Raw genomic sequence first — 20,393 nt, 5'->3', positions numbered from 1 at the left:
TAAATATATTTATATTAAATAATAATTTAAATACATTTATTAAATATTTTTTATTGTGACTTCCATCATTTTTATTTATTTATTCTTTTTTTTAAATTATATATATATATATATATAATTTTTTTTTTACAGACAATTCAAGTTTAAAGTGTTGCCAATAGATGACACTGCTCAGGTTGATGTATCAGGTCCAGGTCTGACATCAGGGATGTGTGCCTGGCGTCCTCAAACATTTACTGTCGACTGCACCTGCACAAGAAAAGTTCCACAGTTTGTCTCCATAATGACACCAGATGGTATTACACCATATATTATATTAGATCACAACTACTAATTCAATATTTCAGTAACAAGTGTTAAGTTGCACCTTTTGTTCATCATTAAATAGGCTTGACTGAGACAATAGAGGTTGAAGACAATGGCGATTTGACATACACTGTGAACTACACTCCTTCAATGGAAGGGCTTCATTCTTTGATGGTCAAATATGCTGAAGATGATTCCTTTTGCAGGTATGAGCATTGCATTCATGGGCACAAAATATGGATTAAATACATGGGTTGTGTAATTTGATGCATGTTACTGTTCATTTACAGTCCTTTCAATTTTCACGTGTTGCCTGTGCCTAATTCTGATGATAAACACTGTGGAGGTAAAGGCTCAAGGAATGGTACTCCAGTTTTTGGATTGGGCTTAGAGGCGCAAGTGTGTGTAAACACTCCTCAGACCTTCACAATCAATGGCAGTAGCACTGGAGAGCCGCCAGAGACTGTAGCTGTTGTTACACCTGATGGTGAGAACGTAATGGAGCGGATGTATTATGTGGTGTTTACAACAGAATTTGACTCATTATTTCCCTTTGCAGGAAAAATCAAGCTATTAAATGCAAAAGACAATGGAGATGGAACGTACTTGGTGTCGTACTCCTCTTCTGCTGAAGGATCTCACTCAATTATGGTCAAATATACCAGTGATGATTCCTTTAGAAGGTAATTTTAGTGTGTAGCCACCCAATACATGCATTCCATATCCACAGGTTCTTATTTCACGCTATCTTTCAGTCTTTTTAGGTTTCATGCAATACCTTCTCACTCTGGTAGCAGTGAGGAACTTTTGAGTCAGGAGGGAAGTGTCCACGCTAAGGCTCCTCAGATATTTGCTAATGGCTGCAGTGTGGCACCAGAGACTGTCACCACAGTGAAAGCTAACGCTCCGAACTGTGAGTTTGAAATATTGCTGACATTTGCATGGCAGTATGTTTCATAGGGTAATCAATTACATGGGGTTTTTGCATGTAGGTTCAATCAAACTTGCAGGTGTGATGGACAACGAGGACAGAACTTGTGCACCAAATATGGAGGGCTGTAATTCCGTAATGGATAAATACAGCAGCGAAGAGACTTTAAGAAGGTAAAATGGTAATTTAATGAGTCTGACTTATGTACAATTACCTGTAAGACATTTAGTCATTTCTAGAGATCTACTAGAAACATTTGGTGTTTTATTTGTGTCTCAGCCTCTCTGAGTTCCCGGAAGACTTGACAGATGAACATACAGAACCAAAGATTTGTGCTCCAATTCCTCAGTTGTTCAAAATCAACTGCAGTAAATCTGGGAAGCCCCCTGAGTGTGCGCTGATGATCACCCCCAACGGTGAGGATCAGCTTCTCTTGAAAGATGAATCAGATTTGTATTGCTGTATCTTGTGTGATTGTCAAAGCTTCATATCCACAGGAAAGACTGAACTGACAGAGGTTAAAGAAAACGCAGATGGGACTTACTCTGTTAAATATTCTCCAACCATAGAAGGTCTTCATTCCTTGATGGTCAAATATGCTGATGATGAGTCATATTGCAAGTAAGAAAGAATGTGTTTTTCATCTGAAATAATTAAAAATAAAAATAAAAGTAAAATATATATATTTTTTGTAGTTATTAACACTTTTTATTTGAGTAAAAACTGTTTTTATAAATACTATTGTAATAAAATATAATGTTTGTAATAATAATAATAATAATTGTTGTTATATTAATAACATTATTATTGCTGTTATTTATTATTATTATTATTATAATTTATTGTTGTTGTGAATTTGTATTATTTATTAAAATAACAGTAATAACAAAATTAACACATTTTACCTCAATAGTAGTGTTTATTAAAAAAACTATTTATTTTACTACAATAAAATAATAATAATTTAGTACAATAAAACTGTTAATAACAACGACAGAAACGGCTTTAAAAGAATTTTAAAGTCTTTCATACTACTTGCTTTTCAGTCCTTTGAGATTCCATGTCCTGCCTCACTCTGCTATGAAGGATCAACATGTAACCAATACAACTGAGGTTTGTGGTGGACAATTAAAGGAAGATGTCTGTGCTCAAATTCCTCAGACTTTCACAACTTGCTGCAACACTAGTGAGGCCCCGGAGATTGACCTTATGAAAGCCGATGGTGAGCCCCTGATTATATGCTCTGTATGGAAGTCATCAGATATTGACACAGAAACCTTGTTTACTGTGGTATTGATTTTGCAGGCAGTACAAAACTTGTTGAAGTGTTAAATAATGAGAACAAGATCAGTGCTGCAAAACACACGCCCTCCGCTGAAGGCTCTCACCCCTCAGCTGTCAGAAATCCCAGTGAGGAGGATTTTCAAAGGTAAGATGGCCATTTCAGTCCAGTTTCTGTCTAAACCATATACATTAATCATTCTACCTCAATATCCTTATTCATTATTCACTAATTTGTGCTTTGTTTATCCCTTAATTAATTGTGACATGAATTATAGTCACCAGCCGTCATCCTCATGCAAACCTCAAGGTTTTCAAAACAAGGTATGAATGTGTGAAGCTTCTTCAAGGTTAATTTCAATCCATTTAATAATGTCTTGAGTCCTTGAGACATTTCGTACCCTGAATGTCTTTAACATCTTCATTATTTCTCATCAGGTTGAGGGCAGAAATGTCATTCCTCTCGGTGCCATTAATCAAGCAGGATTTCTATCATGTGATATAGTCCTGCCATCAGACTTAAGTGAAGGTGAAATTACAGGCGAGCTGTTTCCCAGATTCACTTGTTCATTGTAATAATCGCAGCCTCGCATCATTATTTTAATGTTATTCACAGGTGAGGTGATCACGCCGTCTGGAAAGACAGCACAGCCCAGCGTGATTGATAACAAAGACGGTACCATCATTCTAAAGTTTGATCCTTCAGAAGAGGGTCTTCACCAGCTACTTATTAAATCATCCAGAAATGATCTACCAGGTTAGACTGGATGGAAAATATTGACTTGTCCCTCTTCTTTAGTTCTTCAGCAAACCAAATCAGATATTTTAGTGTTTGCTTTACAGTTGATCATGCTATAATGGATAAGCATAAAATATTTTAGAGCTTTGCATAACTAGAAAAATGTATATTCATTATTATTATTATTTTATTTATCTTTTAAGTTACCCATAATGTTTTTTTAAATTTATATTATATGATATAGAACTCAAACTTCCTCATATAACCTCATATATATATATATAAGAATTTTGGTTGTTTAGGAGGTGAATTAAATAGGATGTGTTGATTTTTAGTTATTTTGCCTTATTTTAATGCTTGTTTTGTCTTGGCAGAAATGTCATTCCTCTCGGTGCCATTAATCAAGCAGGATTTCTATCATGTGATATAGTCCTGCCATCAGACTTAAGTGAAGGTGAAATTACAGGCGAGCTGTTTCCCAGATTCACTTGTTCATTGTAATAATCGCAGCCTCGCATCATTATTTTAATGTTATTCACAGGTGAGGTGATCACGCCGTCTGGAAAGACAGCACAGCCCAGCGTGATTGATAACAAAGACGGTACCATCATTCTAAAGTTTGATCCTTCAGAAGAGGGTCTTCACCAGCTACTTATTAAATCATCCAGAAATGATCTACCAGGTTAGACTGGATGGAAAATATTGACTTGTCCCTCTTCTTTAGTTCTTCAGCAAACCAAATCAGATATTTTAGTGTTTGCTTTACAGTTGATCATGCTATAATGGATAAGCATAAAATATTTTAGAGCTTTGCATAACTAGAAAAATGTATATTCATTATTATTATTATTTTATTTATCTTTTAAGTTACCCATAATGTTTTTTTAAATTTATATTATATGATATAGAACTCAAACTTCCTCATATAACCTCATATATATATATAAGAATTTTGGTTGTTTAGGAGGTGAATTAAATAGGATGTGTTGATTTTTAGTTATTTTGCCTTATTTTAATGCTTGTTTTGTCTTATTTTTAATCATTGTAAGTCAGTTTTTCAAGGTCCCTTGGTTGAGATCCACTACTTTTTTTCATATAGTTGGCATAGATGTCACTAAATACCAGCTTTACAAGTTTATTGAATGTATTTGCTCTTCTTAATTTTGACTTAATTCATTCATCCAACAATCAACATTTGTGATATTTATTCCGTCAGAACAGTTTAAATACAATTCTTTCTCCTTTCTGCAGAACTTCCACTGCAGTATTATGCAAATAGTCTTGCTAATCGCAGCACTATGGCCTATGGACGTGGCCTTGTGTATGGAATTGCAAATGAGACGGCAACATTTACCATCTGTCAGGAAGATTCTGCCTCGAGTGAGCATTTGTTTTGTGATTCCATAATAACGGACTGTGTACACTTTTGGGCAGTTGTACTTTGTATTGTTTGTACATCCAATATTAGTTGACTCTTCACTCAACTGTGTGTCAATAGAACCAAGAACCGTAACAAAGTCAAGTGGAAAGTGTGCTGAAATGGATCATCTTTATGAGCAAAAATACAGTAATAACATTGCTGCTATCAAAGCATAATGAAATATCATTCATTGCCATTATAATAGAGTGCATTAGTGTTTGCCCACTTTCTCAGCGGCTTTGGTTCCAGAAGTATTTATTCCATACATTTTTCACAGAGGGGTTTTTAAAAAAGTCTGTTAAAATGTTGTAAACCATAGACCAAGACAGCTACGAGGTGAACCAAGTTATCATTAAAACTCCCCGTTTCCCTAAAGAGAAAATTGAGTTTTTTACTTAGGTCTTAGAGTTATTTTCATATCTTATTTGTTTAGGTGAGCTGGACATCACAATTGAGGGTCCATCTGAGGCAGATGTGCGCTGCGTGGACAATGAAGATGGCACTTGTACTGTGAGCTACATCCCAACTGAGCCTGGAGATTATGAGATCCAGATTCAAACTGATGACGTGCCTATCCGAGGTAGTCCCTTCAAGTCCAGAATTGCTGGTATGGAAACTCCACCAAACCTCAAACCAGTATTCATAATGTCATGGTGACCAAAGCTTAAATTACTAGATGCATTCGGTATCGGGCGAGTACTGGAAAAAGTGGTATCGGTGCATCCCTAGTTTTTATAACCCAATACAGATGGAAATGTGAGAAGGTCACAGGTAAAACTGGGCAGTGCTGTTGACTTTACCCTGGACATCACTGAAGAAGATATAAGCCAGCTCTCCGCCAGCATCATGTCACCCGCAGGCAATAATGTACCCTGTTTGCTGAAAACACAACCTGACAGCCATCTTGGTGAGCCATCTATTAATGTACACACAGCTGCAGTTGGTAGAAATGAAATGGCAAGCATTAATAAGCCTCAACAAATACATTTTAGCATTTGGTCACCTCAAGGATACCCACATCCTTAGTGCCACTGTCAAACTTCATCAGAGGTGTGCTTTGTTTGTTATGCAGGTGTATCATTCATCCCCAGAGAGGCTGGTGAGCATCTGGTCAGCATCATGAAGGACGGTGAGCATGTGAGCAACAGTCCCATCTCTCTTTCCATCAGCCAGGTGGAGATAGGAGATACCAGCAAGGTGAAGGCCTTCGGCCCTGGCTTGCATACAGGGCACACCTTCTGCACATCTGAATTTGTGATTGACACTTGGGATGCAGGTATGTTGCTGTCTAATCAAATTAATTGACTTGCACCTTATATTACGGTATAGATTGTGTGTTATGATGCTGCAAATTTTAGTTGTAGTTTAAAACTAAAACTATTTCCTCCCTCAACCCCCACCCTAAACTTGCAACCTGCAGGATATGGTGGGCTAACAGTTGTAATTGAGGGTCCCAGTAAAGTAGACGTTCACACTGAGGAGCTGGAGCACGGAACCTGCAATATATCGTACTGCCCAATCAAGGCTGGGAATTACAAAATCGCCATTAAATTCTCAGATGAACACATTCCAGGTTAATAGAGCTGCCTTATGCAACTACATGTATTTTTATTTAACAAGGTCACATTAAATTGATCAAAAGTTAAAGACATTTTTAATGTTACCAAAAAAAATTCTATTTCAAATACATTTTTATTTTCTATTCATCAAACAATCCTGAACAAAAATGTGTAACAGTTTCACACAAAAAATTTTTTAATTTAAGCCACACAACTCTTTTTAGCATTGATAATAAGAAATGTTTCTTAAGCTTTCTAAAATCAACATAATAAAATTATTTCTGGAGTAATGGCTCCTGAAAATTCAACTTTGCCATCACAGGAATAAATTACATCTTAAAATATTAAAAGAGAAAATTGTTATTTTAAATTGTAATAATATTTCATAACATTACAATTTTTTTTACTGTATTTTTGATCAAACAAATGCAGCCGTGGTGAGCATAAGAAACTTCTTTTTTACTGACTCCAACATTTTGAAAGGTAGTGTATAAAGAATTTGTAAATATTGTATATTTTGGGTAAATTTATATTATTAAAACACAATTTTTTTAATTAAATTTTTTTATATATAATTTATTTATTTTAAATGTATAATTTTTTTTTTTGTGAAATTGCTCTTAAATCCATTTGGCTCACAACTTTTAGGGGACATTAGGCTTCTGATTTTACCTTTTCTAAAGTAAAGTATAATAAATGAATAAATCTTCGATTCCTCTTTACCAGGGAGTCCTTTTACAGCTGTGGTGACAGACCGTGGTCTTATGAGAGAGAACATCACGTACAACCAGAAAGCAGCTCCTATTGCCAGCATTGGGAGTGAATGCAGCTTAGCCTTCAAAATCCCAGGTTAGATAAATAGCCCATCACACTAATCCAGGCACTATATTTGACTTCTCCAGGACTCTGCAGTGCCGCTAACAAAAATACATTCCCTTTCATTACAGGTACTGATGCTGAGACTCTGTCTGCTTATGTGCATGAGCCCTCGGGACGTCCAGGAGAGGCTGTTATTGTTGCCACAGGCAGTGACACCTATGCAGTGAGCTTTCTAGCTAAAGAGATGGGAGTTTATAATGTGACCGTAAATAACCAAGATCAGACAATCCCTGGTTGGCCACTGCAGTACACCGTCGGCCCACTTGGACAGGGAGGATGTGAAAAGGTCCAGGTGTGGGGGCAAGACCTTCAAAAAGCTCTAGCAAGTGTTCCAGGTATCCCACTAATATTTTTCTCTTTCTGTTTTCTGTTAATGTGAGGTGTTTTGTTGTATACTCTGTGACAGCTGGCTAAGTCGATTGTGAGTCATTTCAAAAGTATGTATTGATTTAATTTTGCAGCTGACTTTAATATTTGGTCCCGTGAGGCCGGAGCGGGAACTCTGTCTGTCTCAGTAGAGGGTCCTGGAAAGATTGAGCTCCACTTTGACGATCAGCTGGATGGTTCTTGCATTGTGTCCTACACGGCTCAAGAGCCTGGTGGGTAATTACTGTAATGCAGTATATGTAATGTTTAAAAAATGTTTGTGTTTTATGAATCCTAAACTTTAAGTACGTATGGCTTTTGATTATTTACACAATGGAAAATGAACAGGCTGCCTCGTAGAATGACTGAAGATAGCTTATATGAGGATGTGAACTTGATAATTGAGATCATTTTTGACCATATGTGAAGTTTTTATATTATAATACCAATATCTGTAATTGTATTGAACAGGATGGAAAGTTTTAAAGTAAGACGAATCAGTTAATACCACAAAACATTACAGAATTCATCAAATCCACTACTGTCCTATTGCTTTTCCGCCAAAAATGGTGTGACTTTCTGGAGAATGATGGTCACTAGAGATCTGGAATAACTTAGAATTATTTAAAATACATTTGTGATACTATGTTAAAAAGCATGTATACAATTAAAAAACATGTAAACAAAAAGATTATTGGGGGGGGGGGGGGGGGGGGTTGAAGTTTACTAGCAATTTCTGAGTGAAAATGGTTTCTTTCAGTTTTTTTTTTCAGCGTAATATTTCCATTATTTAATATTGTTTCCAAAAAAGTGAGTTAGTATTTTATTCAATATATTAAGACTTGACCCATTCAAACCAAGGACAATAACTATAATGACAACAATAATGTTAACTATACATTTTTCAAAAATGATATGAGAATAGGGACATCCACATCACAGCTATAACAATTACAACACAGAGGAACAATATTGTTAAAATTGTCAATAAAAATATTGACTGCCAATCAGAATTCATCCTGCTTTACACTTTATATAAATATAAATGTACATTCAACGTCAGCATATTAATTGATGATTTTCTTAAGAAGGGAAGGGCAGATTTATAGACAGATTTACAGAATTTGTTCTCTTGCAGGTGACTATGAGGTTTCAGTCATGTTTGATGAGGAGCATGTTTCTCAAAGCCCTTTCTATGTGTCTGTCAGTGCTGCCACAGATAAGAGTCTCACACAAGGACAAAATTGCTCTGGTATGAATTAGCAATGTTTTGGAGACCATTTCTATTTTGCATTGGAGATATTTGAGTGTGTAGGTCTGATGGTACTTTGTTCTTTTCCAGCCATAGATCATAATCAGATGTGTAACAGTTATGAGGAACCCTCTCTGTCAGACATAGAGATAAACACAACATCTGACAGCAGTGCTGAGCCAGTTTTCCTGTCTGACGCTAGTAAAGTCATCTGCCATGGCCCAGGCATGAGTAAGGGCTTTCTAGGACGCAAAAACACTTTTTATGTGGACTGCAGTAAAGCTGGTGAGTGCAGCTTGACATTGGCAAGAATGTTAAGTAACTAATTTCACTAAGTAATGTCTCCAGAGAAATGTCTCTCTCAGAACTGTGTAGCTGCTTTTGTGTTGTAGGACGAAACCTCCTCTTTGTCGGCATGCATGGCCCCACCGTCCCCTGCGAGCGGGTGTCAATCATTCACATGGGCGGACATCAGTACAGGATCACCTATGCTGTGAAAGAAAGAGGAAAATACATATTAGCAGTGAAGTGGGGAGATGAACACATTCCAGGATCTCCATTCCATATTGCTGTTCTGTGAAATACCTGCATTTATGTGTGTGTGTATATACACTACTGTTCAAAAGTTCGAAAAGAAGTCTCCTATGCTCACCAAGGATACATTTAATCAAAAATGCAGTAAAAATAGCAATATTGTGGAATAATTATTACACTTTAAAATAACTTTTTTTCATATATGTGACCCTGGAGCACAAAACCAGTGATAAGTAGCACAGGTATATTTGTAACAATAGCCAACCGATTTCTCCCAATATGGGGACAGGAGAGCTGTCAGTCAATAAATGGGAAAACAAAGTAACTGGCATTACTTTTTTGAAAAAGTAACTCAGATATTTTCTTGTAAATTAAAAAAGTAATGCGTTACTTTACTAGTTACTTGAAAAAAGTAATCTGATTACGTAACTCGCATTACTTGTAACGAGTTACCCCCAACACTGAGTATAAGTATGTGTCTATTCAAATCTCAAAAAAAAAAAAATTGACCCTTATGACTGGTTTTGTGGTCCAGGGTCACATATTTTAAAAAGTTATTTATTCCTTTGATGCAAAGCTGAATTTTCAGTGTCATTACTCCAGTCTTCATTGTCACATGATCCTTCAGAAATCATTCTAATATACTGATTTGCTGCTCAAGAAACATTTTTTTATTATCATTGATATTATAAACAGTTGTGCTGCTTCATGTTTTTGTGCATTTTTCTGGATTCTTTGATAAATAGAAAGTCCAAAAGAAAAGCATTCATTTACATTTTAGTTAACTTTTTTTTTGTTAACAATGTAGAAGTCGATTTAAAGCATATGCGCTCAATGAAAGTATTAATTTCTTTTTTTTCCTTTTTTTTAAATCTTACAAGTTTTTTTTTTTATGTTATAATTTTAAAATATATTCTCATATTCTCCAAATAGATTTACCTTTCACTATATTTAATGCAAAACTAAATTAGATGACTCATTTTCATTTCAACTCCGAACAAATGTGAATTTGCCTCCATAAATTTGTTCACAGTGGTCTAAATGTAGTGATGCCTTTAGATCTGGTTTCATCTTGAGAATGTGTACAAATTTCCAAAAATTGTCAACATAAATGTGCAATAAGCATAAATACAATTAAATGGCTTTAAATGTCAAATGGAACGTATCTGCAGAAAATGTCTCTGTATCTTCATTTGATATTATTTTTTACATTTTTATTTATTGATTGATTGTTTTATTTACTTTTTTTTTTTTTGGAGTAAGAGGAATATTGCATTTTCCATTTGAACTCATTGATTTCTTGGGATCACGAGATCCCCACATAGAGTTTTCTCTGGATGCCATCTCAGTGTTCATTGGGGTAGGCAGACAGCTGACATGGACGTTTATTAAGTTATAAGAACAGACTGCACACTGACTGGCTACAGTGTGATGTTTAAATGGAACTTTTGGATCTGTCATTTAAAACTGCTTGATTAGAACTGACTGACGTCAGTGTAGGACTAACCTTATGAAGTAAATTCATTGCTGTCAAATTGTTCCAAATCTATTTGTTGAGTCATAGGTCAGTTGTTATTATTTTAACGATTTATACTTTTAACCGCAAATCAAAGGTTCAGTTGTCTTATAGTGAGATGCTGTATTTGTAGATGTATGTTCAGAATTGTAAAATATCTGTGAATATACAAAAACATTAAGGAACAGTTAGATTTTTCTAGGCCGTGACACTAAAATGAAGGGAGAAAATGATGGTCATGTAAATATTTTAAGCGCATGGTGAGATATCTAGGTTACATGTATTGATTAGACACAAACAGATGCTGCCAGAGCCTCCCCCATCCCTCAGCCTCATTCACTCTGACCTGTACATACAGCAGGACAACAAAGGTATCTTGAAGTTTTACTTCATTCCCTAGCATGTGTCATATTTGCCAGTCGTTTCTGTTTGTAATTGTGTGCTGTATTGTTCTGCAGGGTGCTTACTAGATAAAAAGTGAGTTGCCATGGATCAGGATATGGTGAATATGTTTGCCATTGCTGCGGGGACTCTTGCTATCCCTCTCCTCCTTTTCATGGCCTCTTTTATGCTGTGGCCATCATCACTCATCAAAGTCTATTACTGGTAAATACCACTTAGAAATACTATAAATATGCATATTATTTTATAATAGTCTATAAATATCTTTCTTTAGAATTGAAGCCCAACCTCCTGGTTTTCATTAAAGGAAACTGAAAGTAATTTTCTAGGATTTAAAAAATTAAAATAACTAAAAGGTATGATGTGAAATGAATAAGAGATATTTAGGATTTTTAGGTCATCAAATCATTTTTTTTTTTTTTTTTTTTACCAAATTTGTGACTGACATTTTATTCAAATTGTATGTAATAAATACTTTATATAAATAATAATAACAATATAATTTGTATTAAATTAGACAAATGCATAAATAAACATTTTCATTGTATCAGTTGTTTTGAGCCACACTGTACACATTTTTAAATGTATCATTTAAATGAATATCTTTTATAGTTTCACTTAAAAAATATTTGAGGCTAAATTTAAGATTTATGTATTTAGGTTGTGTATAAAATTTTGATTAATTTGAATCATACAGATTTAACAAACAAACTAATAAACTTAAAGTGATGCATATTTGTCAGTCATAGTGACATACAAAAATAAAGCCGGTACGATTTCATGGCATAATTTATTATTAACTCTTTGCATCTATTTGATTTTATTTAGATATTCATTAAATCTTCATCTTTTAATCAAAGACAGAAATTGCTAAGAATCAGCATGAATCTGTTCGTTGTGAAAATTAAATGTATTCAAATTACATGGTTAAAATGTAATTGAAATAAACTGAATTTCTTGATGATAAATATATAAACCTGGTTATTGAAACATTCAGTTTACAGAAATCCTGTTTCATTTGACTGACAAATATGCGTCACATTAAGCTTATTAATTTATGTTCGAATTGTGTAATCCAAATGGATGAAAATGTATAAGCAATTCAAATATTTAAATCAACTATTTTTGAGTGTATGCATGCATTTATATGCATCTTTTGTAGTTATGTTGTCTATAGATTTTTTACCCATGTAATTTGTTTGTGGAGGTACTGGAGGAGAACTCTGGGTCTGCAGGTACGTTATGCAGACTGCGGGGGTTATCGCTTCTGTTACTCATACAGGGGGAAACCAGGCCTCAGGCCTTCTGTACTCATGCTGCATGACTTCTCTGCTCACAAGGACACATGGCTCCCTATGGTGAAGGTACAGTATGTTAAGTGGCCTGGCTGTGAGGTAAAATGAAAATGCTGCTGCTTATAACAGCGATAATCACATCGTGTCTTCATCCTAAACAGTACCTTCCCAAACATCTGCACTTACTGTGTGTTGACATGCCGGGGCATAAGGGTACAACACGTACCAACACAGATGACTATTCAATCCAGGGACAGGTCAAGAGAATACGGCAGGTAATCGCTGGATGGGGACGTTTTTCTATGAATAGGGTACAAATAGATGCCCCATGACTTTGTTTTTAAGCCCGTAGATGCATAAATACTATGTGTGTGCTGTGAGTACTATTAGATATAAAATGCCATAAATTACATAATTATTCAATTAATTGTACCAAATCCTTGGTCTGAAATTACTGTCCATATACTGAACTTTAAACTAAATTCTCCACTCTGTTACCAGTCTGGCAGTTTTATTTATATGTTATAGTATTTTATAAATCTTGTGAATGTAATGTTTATGGTTATTTCACGTTTATGGCTAGACAATAATATAGGGTTTTTAACTGTATGTTCCAAAATTTGGTAACAGGGATGCAATTAAAATATTCATATACACAACCAAAAGTTCAAAAGCAAATATAAAGAATAAAGAATATCATAAATAAATATTTTTCAGCATTAAATTGATCAAAAGTGACCGTAAATATAATTCAACAAAATGCTGTTCTTTTGTGAGCATCACAAAATTCCACATACCACAAAAATATTAACACAACAGTTTTTCATCGTTGATAAAAAAACCCAGAAGTGATTATTGAGCACCAGATCAGCATGTTGGAATGGTTTCTGAAGGATCATGTGACACTATTACACTTCACAATATTACTGTTTTGGTTGTGTATTTCATCAAATGGAACCTTGCTGCGCATATGAGACTTAGAAAAAACATTTAAAAAATCTTAAACTACCCCAAACCCTTAAACAGTAGTGTAAAAATGAATAGAAAATCTTTATAGCATATTTGTAAAATCTAAAATATAACTTAACAAAACCTCCTGAGGTTGACAGTCAACTTTTCCAAAACGTTAAGCACCTTTTTTCTCTTTTCATTTGCTTAATAAAAACAGATTCAGGCCCTATTTTGTGTCCTTTTCATGGAAACGGCCAAATATTGCTTTCATGGAACCTACTTCTTACTTGGAATGATGCTTTATCATTAATGAAAACCTCTTTGCCGTAAAGTCTACTTTATGATCATAAGCCAGCATATAAAATGTTTGTATTGGCAGAATTTGTGAATATTCCCTACTTTTACACCACTCAGTTTGTAGAGGCCATTCGGCTAAACAGAAAGCCATTCCATCTGGTGGGCACTTCAATGGGTGGGACCGTGGCCGGAGTGTATGCAGCCTATCATCCCTCAGATCTCTGCGGTTTGACCATCATCTGCCCAGTCGGTTAGTCAATATATTTAGTCTTTGACACAGAATGCATGGATAAATTCATAGATACATAACATAAATACAAACCAAAATTAACTAAAAAAAAAAGGCCTGTTCACACCAAGAATAATAACTATAAAGATTATATTAGAATCCACACCAACACACAATAAAGTTCTGTTTATTGTAAGCGTGTACTGCAGTTTTGTCACCTGCAGAATTAAATGCTCGAGGATGGATTCTGATTGGCTGTCAGTCAGATTTACATTTTTTTGGGTGAACTATTCTTTTAATATCACACATGCTCACATTGTTCTCTGAAGGTCTGAAGAACCAAATGGAGAGCCAGTTTGACAGTCAGATGCATGAAGTGGAGCACAGCCAGTACACGCTGAATATTCCTCTTATTCCGTCCACCCCGGAGGAGATGGAGGAGATGCTGAAGCTCTGTTCTCACGTGCGCTTCAGAGTGCCTCAACAGGTTAGTCAGTCACACAAATGTAATGTAGAGTTACTCTGGACTCAGAACACACCTTCATGCACTATCTGTGGCATTTACCTTCCATTATAGATTCTACAAGGCCTCGTGGATGTACGGATACCACACAATGACTTTTATCATGAAGGTCAGTACGAACATAGGCTTACCCACTGCAGTTATATACTTTTACAATATGCTATAGAAAGTGTTGTTTTTAATCATTTATTTGCCTAAAGTATCTTCTCTCTAAACTGCCACAGTTTTCATGGAAATTATGAGTGAAAATTCAAAATATGCCTTGCATGAGCACATACAGCAAATAGCTACCCCTTTACAAGTCATCTGGGGCAAACAGGACCAGGTAGGTGTAAGCCTGCATACTACAATTATAAATAGAAAGCATTAATATTTTAAATACATTTTTTATTGATTTTAATTTATTTACTTTTTAAAAGTATGTCTATTTAATTTTTGTGTATAGTTAAACTAAATGTATAGTTAAACTAAATGAAAATAAGAAATGCCTTGGTAACAATTTATTAAAATGTATATAAAATAATATTTATTTTATGTTTTATTTCAGTTAATGTTTATTTTATTTTGTGGTTTTTCTGTGATATTCCTGTCTTTATTTTCAGGTGGTGGATGTGTCTGGGGCAGCGGTGCTCACAGAGGCTCTTCCAGGCTGTCGTGTTGATCTGCTGGAGAACTGCGGTCATTCTGTTGTGATGGAGCGACCACGTCAAACAGCCAAACTCATTTTAGATTTCATCAATTCTCAGCAGAGCACAGAGAGCACCAGCACCAAAAAGAAATCCTGAGACAGCTCAGGATATATTACTAAATACTTAAATGCAGCACCCCACTGGCCCTGAAATATATAACAAACTTATGGAGAAATAATATAAGAAGTAATAATTTTGTAGTATGTATGTTCACATACAAACAGCCTTTTAATTGATTAAAGAAAAAGTTCACGCTTATAAAAAATTGTATGGTAACACTTTACAGTTAGGTTTAACCTGAGCTAACAATGAAGCATTTAATAATCTTAATGTTCATTTCAACATGTTACGTTTTTAAATCGTTGTAAAATCGTTATAAAACAATAATTGTATCTATTGTATTGTATTTTTAATAGCTAACATTAACAACGTTTAATAAATGGTGTACAAAAAGATATTGCACATTGATAATGGATTAACTAATATTTACCTATGAGATCTTGTTGTAAAGTGCTACCAAATTGATGGTAGAGTTATAGTACTTTTATGTATACCGTGGTACTGATTATATGTACCAATGCACTTCATTCTATGGGTCTTAGTCATTCTGAGTCCTATGATTTATATAGCACTGAGAACCATACCTCTTTAAGTTCAAGTCCAGTTATGCATATGAAGAGTTCAGATGCAAAAGCCTCTGTGCCATTTGAAATTTTCTTCTAAAATGAGCATTTTTTCTCAGGCTTCTGTGTGTAGGTTCAGTCATTTCCCTTTAATGGAAATGAATAGGTTCTTTTCATTGCCATTAAAGTGAAGTAACTGAACATAAACATAGCAGCCTGAGAAAAATACTAATTTTAGACATCACTTAGAGGCTTTTGCATTTGAACTCTTCATTCATTAGGTGGGGGTGATGATGGATTTAAATATTAAAATAAGGATTAAAACATTAACATTGCTTGCACTATGCAAAGCAGGGTGTGTGGATTAATTAGAAGAAACATAGGCTACATTGTATATACCATTTATTAATTATTTTCCTTCATTAATCCTGCTGGAATTGTTGTGGGCTTCTAGCATCATTCCTGCCTTTCAGTAGCTACAGCTATGGTACATGTCCAATAAACTATGATTTCCCATGTCCAAAAACTTCTGGTTCTTTTTTTACTGGTGAAATTCTGTCAGTAAAGTCACCTTTTTGTAGTGATGTGGTATTTATGCAAAGCAACATTTTATCCCCAACTTTAAAAATCTAGCATTGCAGATTAGATCAATATAGATGCCTTTAACACAAGCTTCTTCAGCACAGAGCTGTTGTTCTTTTGCACAGATGTGTTGTGATCCTCCTGTCACTGCCATTAATGTACGCTAGTGTGGGTCACGTGACAGTGCGGCTGCAGTATTCTCGTCTTTGAGCAGCTAAAACACTCGGTGTCCTGCACAGCCGCAATCAAAACAGACGATTAAACCCCTCAGGCCTGGAGACGGGTAAGGATGGGGTTATCCCATACAGTATGACTGCCAGGAAAAACGTTTATTTTATTCATTTGTCACTCTCACATTAGGCGTTAGCAGGGAGCTAGCTGTGTATTATGATAGCTGGTTAGCAAAGGTTACTAAAAAAACCCGCTTCATTTTATTACAACGTTTTCATGTTTTTAACGTTAGATGTCACCAGGCACAGTCGCTGGACGTTCTTAACTTCTTTCGAGGGAAACCGTAAGTATTTACGTTTCAGAAAACCTGTTTACATGCCTAACCAAAACAGCTAGCATGCTATTTAGCATCCAATTCATTGAGCTTTCTCACACAGTAATGCATCCTGTGTTTATCTCATTGTGTTCTTCATTATCGTCTCAGATGTGTTAAAAAATTGAGATTCTCAAGTGAGGTCTATACATATTTATGTGCCGTAATGTAGGGCTAATAAGTGTCTCTTTTTGCAGGTCTACTCAAGTATAATATCCAGACTTCTTCTGTGGATCAGACCGGTCTACCTATCCTTATCAAATGGATAATGGGGACTGGGGGAATAGGGTATGTATGTGGAAAAATATTTAATACAAGTTATTGTTATCAAGCGCATATTAGCCACAGTTGTGTGCTGTGCAGAACTGCTATTTGAATTTGAAGTATAATTAAATTTAATCGAAATTCAGACATTTATATAACTGTAATATGTGTTTTTATCTAGAACAAAATAATTCAGATAAATTTGGCTTGATAAAACCTTTTCTGAACTAAAAAAATAGATGTGTTTTAAATGGCACCTATAAAATATGTTCTTAATGTATTTATATATTTAATAAATTAACTTTAATTTTATGGACCACGGTTGAAGAACACTTAATATCCTAGAATACCATTAATTATCTTGAATTTTATGAATTGCAAAAAAAAATGGGTTGTTGTTTAGGGCTGCACGATAAATCGAAATGGAATCGAGATCGCGATTCGACAGAAGCTGCGATTGTCATGCATATCTTTCAGTGAAGAACTGTTCTGTGATCAGCAGTAAATCTGCGTAACTTGTCAGTGAACTACAGCTATGTGTAGTAAATTCTGCTCCATCTGAAAGCACGTGATGATGATTTCCTGCTGATTACAGAACCGGCTTTTTTAACAAAATGCGCATGACAATCGCATTCGATTAATCGTGCAGCCCTATTGCTGTTTTTCTTAACTGGTCAGACTAAAAGTCAATTTAACCAAGAATGATAAGTAAAGATTAGAATTGTCTGCCGCTTTAAATGCTCGAGCTCTTTAATGTCGTCGGTGGATTCTGATCTGGATTCTCACTGTCAATTATTTTATAGCTTTTCAGCCAAAAAAAAAAAAAAAGTTAATAAAGTGATTCCAATGATTGTTTCTCTGTGTTGTTAACATTATAGATGTGGTGTGGATTTCCCTATTTGTCATACAATTAGAACGATTATTAAAACTTCATAGTTATGGCTATTTTTCTTGGTGTGAACGGGCCTTTGCAGTTAAATAAAAATCCCAAAGGTCCTATAGATTGTCAGTGAAAACTTCTAGCTGTAATTTTAAACTTCATCCACCATCATCGGCAGAGACCTTCAGCCTGTTCTGACTTGGCTTGTTATACTTTATAACTGATCGGATAAAAGGTTTTCTCATAACTGACATTCAAATGGGTTAATATTTCCATAGATAGATGGGCTATTTGTCTGTCTGTCTTTATGTCTGACTGACAGTAAGGTCTGCGTAACCTTCAAATTATAAGCTTTAAGGGAGTTATTTAAACTTTAAAGCAAAATGTCAAGCTTAACAAACCTTCCTTTTCTATTCCAGTTCAGCATCCTGTTGGCTGTCGGCAATTTGATTCACATTCCAACACATGAATTAAAAGAAACGTTTCCTGAATTTAGAATTTTCCCCGTTATTAGTGAGGCACAGAAATGTCAGCTCTCTAAAGAGCAAAAAATGAGATTCATCCAAAATTGTTTCAGTTAATGGTTTCAGCCCTCCAAAACAGTGACGTTTAATTAGCACTTCTTCAGTGACAGATTAGCTCCATTAAAATTGCCAATGAACCTATTAATGTGATGAACTGCATTAATGATTCTCTGCTTTTGTCCATCTCTTGTAGCTGACTCACCCAGTCACCTTAAATGTTGGGGGTCACCTCTACACAACCTCTATCTCCACTCTTCAACGTTACCCAGACTCCATGCTGGGCGCCATGTTCCGCGGCGACTTCCCCACCACACGGGACACTCAGGGAAACTACTTCATCGACCGGGACGGGATGCTTTTCCGCTACATATTAAACTTCCTGCGCACATCCGAGCTCACTCTTCCTGTTGACTTCATGGAGATGGACCTTCTGCGTAAAGAGGCTGACTTCTATCAGATCGAGCCTTTAATCCAATGCCTCAATGACCCAAAGCCTCTGTACCCGCTGGACACCTTTGAGCAGGTGGTGGAGTTATCCAGCACTCGCAAGCTGTCTAAGTACTCCAACCCAGTAGCGGTTATTATCACGCAACTAACCATAACCACCAAGGTCCACTCGCTGCTGGAAGGAATATCCAACAACTTCACTAAGTGGAACAAACACATGATGGACACCAGAGACTGTCAGGTGTCTTTCACCTTTGGACCATGTGACCACCATCAAGAGGTGTCTCTAAGGGTCCACCTCATGGACTACATCACCAAACAGGGATTCACGATCCGGAACACACGGGTACACCACATGAGCGAGCGTGCCAACGAGAACACAGTGGAGCACCACTGGACTTTCTGCCGGCTAGCATATAAAGTAGAAGATTGACCAATCTATGAATGTGCTACCAAATGTGGTTGCTGCTGTTTCCAATGCAATGCTTCAATCTGTAGAAATTCCATTGTCGGTTGAGACCAAGCAGAAGAAAAAGGGAATGAAATGTAAAGGATCACATCATGCATTGCAGAATATTTCGCAAAAGCATTAAAATAATATATGATACAAACGCATTTGCAATACTTATTCAGATAATACTCAAGCATCTTTCAGCAATCTATGAACACCTTGCCCACAATCATTTAAAAAAAAAAAGCAAAAACAAAATTGTTTCAGGTATTCATTCATTCCATCAGATCAGAAATCCGTCAAACATTGTGCACTATGTGCAACATCAAGATGTTAGCGTGCATGTATTTCTAACACATTCTTTAAGTATTAAGTGTCCACATGCTGTAAATGGAAATAAATTTCATTTGTTCATCGGTTTCATTTAAAACAAAGCATCAATATGAGTCAGTTGTCTTATTTTATTATCCACTGCAAATGATCCACTGCTAAATAATAGAGAGGCACATTTCAAAGGTAAAGGTTTTAAATCTTAAAGCGATAGTTCACTCAAAAATTAAAATTCTGACATCATGTCACCCTCAGGTTTCTACAAACCTGTTTGAGTTTCTTTCTTCTGTTGAACACAACAACACACTACAACATTTTGAAGAAAGTTGGTAGCCAAACAGTTGCCATATTATGTAAGTCAATGCTTACTGTCAACTTTTGGTTACCAACATTCTGATGAATCTTAGTGTGATTATAAATATTTGTTTATATATTTTATGTTTTGTAAATAAAAGTATATAGATTTATTTATTTACTTTGTTAGCTTTGTAGCAGTGAGTGAGAACCCCAGTAATGATGAATAGTCCTTGTATGTCAGAGACTTGGTAGAGTCCTGCCAGCGGACCTATTAGAACACAC

At 35.5% G+C, this 20,393-nt stretch overlaps 3 protein-coding genes across 4 annotated transcripts in view; all 3 read left to right on the top strand.

Annotated features, from left to right (window-relative positions):
• The window catches only part of flnbb (filamin B b), a 22,080-nt gene extending 12,767 nt beyond the window's left edge, over positions 1–9,313 (top strand). Inside the window, exons 20-43 of the mRNA XM_016549306.1 lie at positions 133–296; positions 389–512; positions 597–793; positions 866–989; positions 1,062–1,219; positions 1,299–1,410; positions 1,517–1,653; positions 1,735–1,858; positions 2,284–2,459; positions 2,543–2,666; positions 2,797–2,842; positions 2,957–3,059; positions 3,135–3,275; positions 4,509–4,637; positions 5,111–5,284; positions 5,426–5,584; positions 5,750–5,953; positions 6,098–6,250; positions 6,963–7,085; positions 7,184–7,450; positions 7,577–7,714; positions 8,620–8,706; positions 8,824–9,018; positions 9,126–9,313. Of these exons, the coding sequence (XP_016404792.1) occupies positions 133–296; positions 389–512; positions 597–793; positions 866–989; positions 1,062–1,219; positions 1,299–1,410; positions 1,517–1,653; positions 1,735–1,858; positions 2,284–2,459; positions 2,543–2,666; positions 2,797–2,842; positions 2,957–3,059; positions 3,135–3,275; positions 4,509–4,637; positions 5,111–5,284; positions 5,426–5,584; positions 5,750–5,953; positions 6,098–6,250; positions 6,963–7,085; positions 7,184–7,450; positions 7,577–7,714; positions 8,620–8,706; positions 8,824–9,018; positions 9,126–9,313 (3,547 nt within the window). The remainder of the gene's footprint in view (positions 1–132; positions 297–388; positions 513–596; positions 794–865; positions 990–1,061; positions 1,220–1,298; positions 1,411–1,516; positions 1,654–1,734; positions 1,859–2,283; positions 2,460–2,542; positions 2,667–2,796; positions 2,843–2,956; positions 3,060–3,134; positions 3,276–4,508; positions 4,638–5,110; positions 5,285–5,425; positions 5,585–5,749; positions 5,954–6,097; positions 6,251–6,962; positions 7,086–7,183; positions 7,451–7,576; positions 7,715–8,619; positions 8,707–8,823; positions 9,019–9,125) is intronic.
• Positions 9,314–10,669: 1,356 nt separating this feature from the next.
• Positions 10,670–15,390, top strand: LOC107737716 (monoacylglycerol lipase ABHD6-like). The gene is made up of 10 exons (XM_016549305.1): positions 10,670–10,782; positions 11,075–11,154; positions 11,242–11,389; positions 12,393–12,549; positions 12,642–12,755; positions 13,846–13,978; positions 14,287–14,444; positions 14,535–14,589; positions 14,705–14,805; positions 15,083–15,390. Exons 3-10 carry the CDS (start codon positions 11,271–11,273, stop codon positions 15,263–15,265), a joined length of 1,020 nt encoding a protein of 339 aa, XP_016404791.1. The 5' UTR covers positions 10,670–10,782; positions 11,075–11,154; positions 11,242–11,270; the 3' UTR covers positions 15,266–15,390.
• A 1,091-nt stretch (positions 15,391–16,481) lies between these two features.
• kctd6b (potassium channel tetramerization domain containing 6b) lies at positions 16,482–19,914 on the top strand. Of its 2 annotated transcripts, XM_016549303.1 has the most exons (4): positions 16,482–16,657; positions 16,838–16,888; positions 17,116–17,206; positions 18,780–19,914. In XM_016549303.1, exons 3-4 carry the CDS (start codon positions 17,180–17,182, stop codon positions 19,464–19,466), a joined length of 714 nt encoding a protein of 237 aa, XP_016404789.1. In that variant the 5' UTR covers positions 16,482–16,657; positions 16,838–16,888; positions 17,116–17,179; the 3' UTR covers positions 19,467–19,914. The 2 variants fall into 2 exon arrangements, with proteins under 2 accessions (XP_016404789.1, XP_016404790.1); XM_016549304.1 differs by lacking the exon at positions 16,838–16,888.
• The last annotated feature ends 479 nt before the right edge of the window (positions 19,915–20,393 follow it).

Source organism: Sinocyclocheilus rhinocerous, unplaced genomic scaffold (assembly GCF_001515625.1).
Source record: "Sinocyclocheilus rhinocerous isolate Xijiao unplaced genomic scaffold, SAMN03320098_v1.1 scaffold72, whole genome shotgun sequence".
Classification (NCBI taxonomy): Eukaryota; Metazoa; Chordata; class Actinopteri; order Cypriniformes; family Cyprinidae; genus Sinocyclocheilus; species Sinocyclocheilus rhinocerous.
This window is presented reverse-complemented; position numbering and strand designations above follow the sequence as displayed.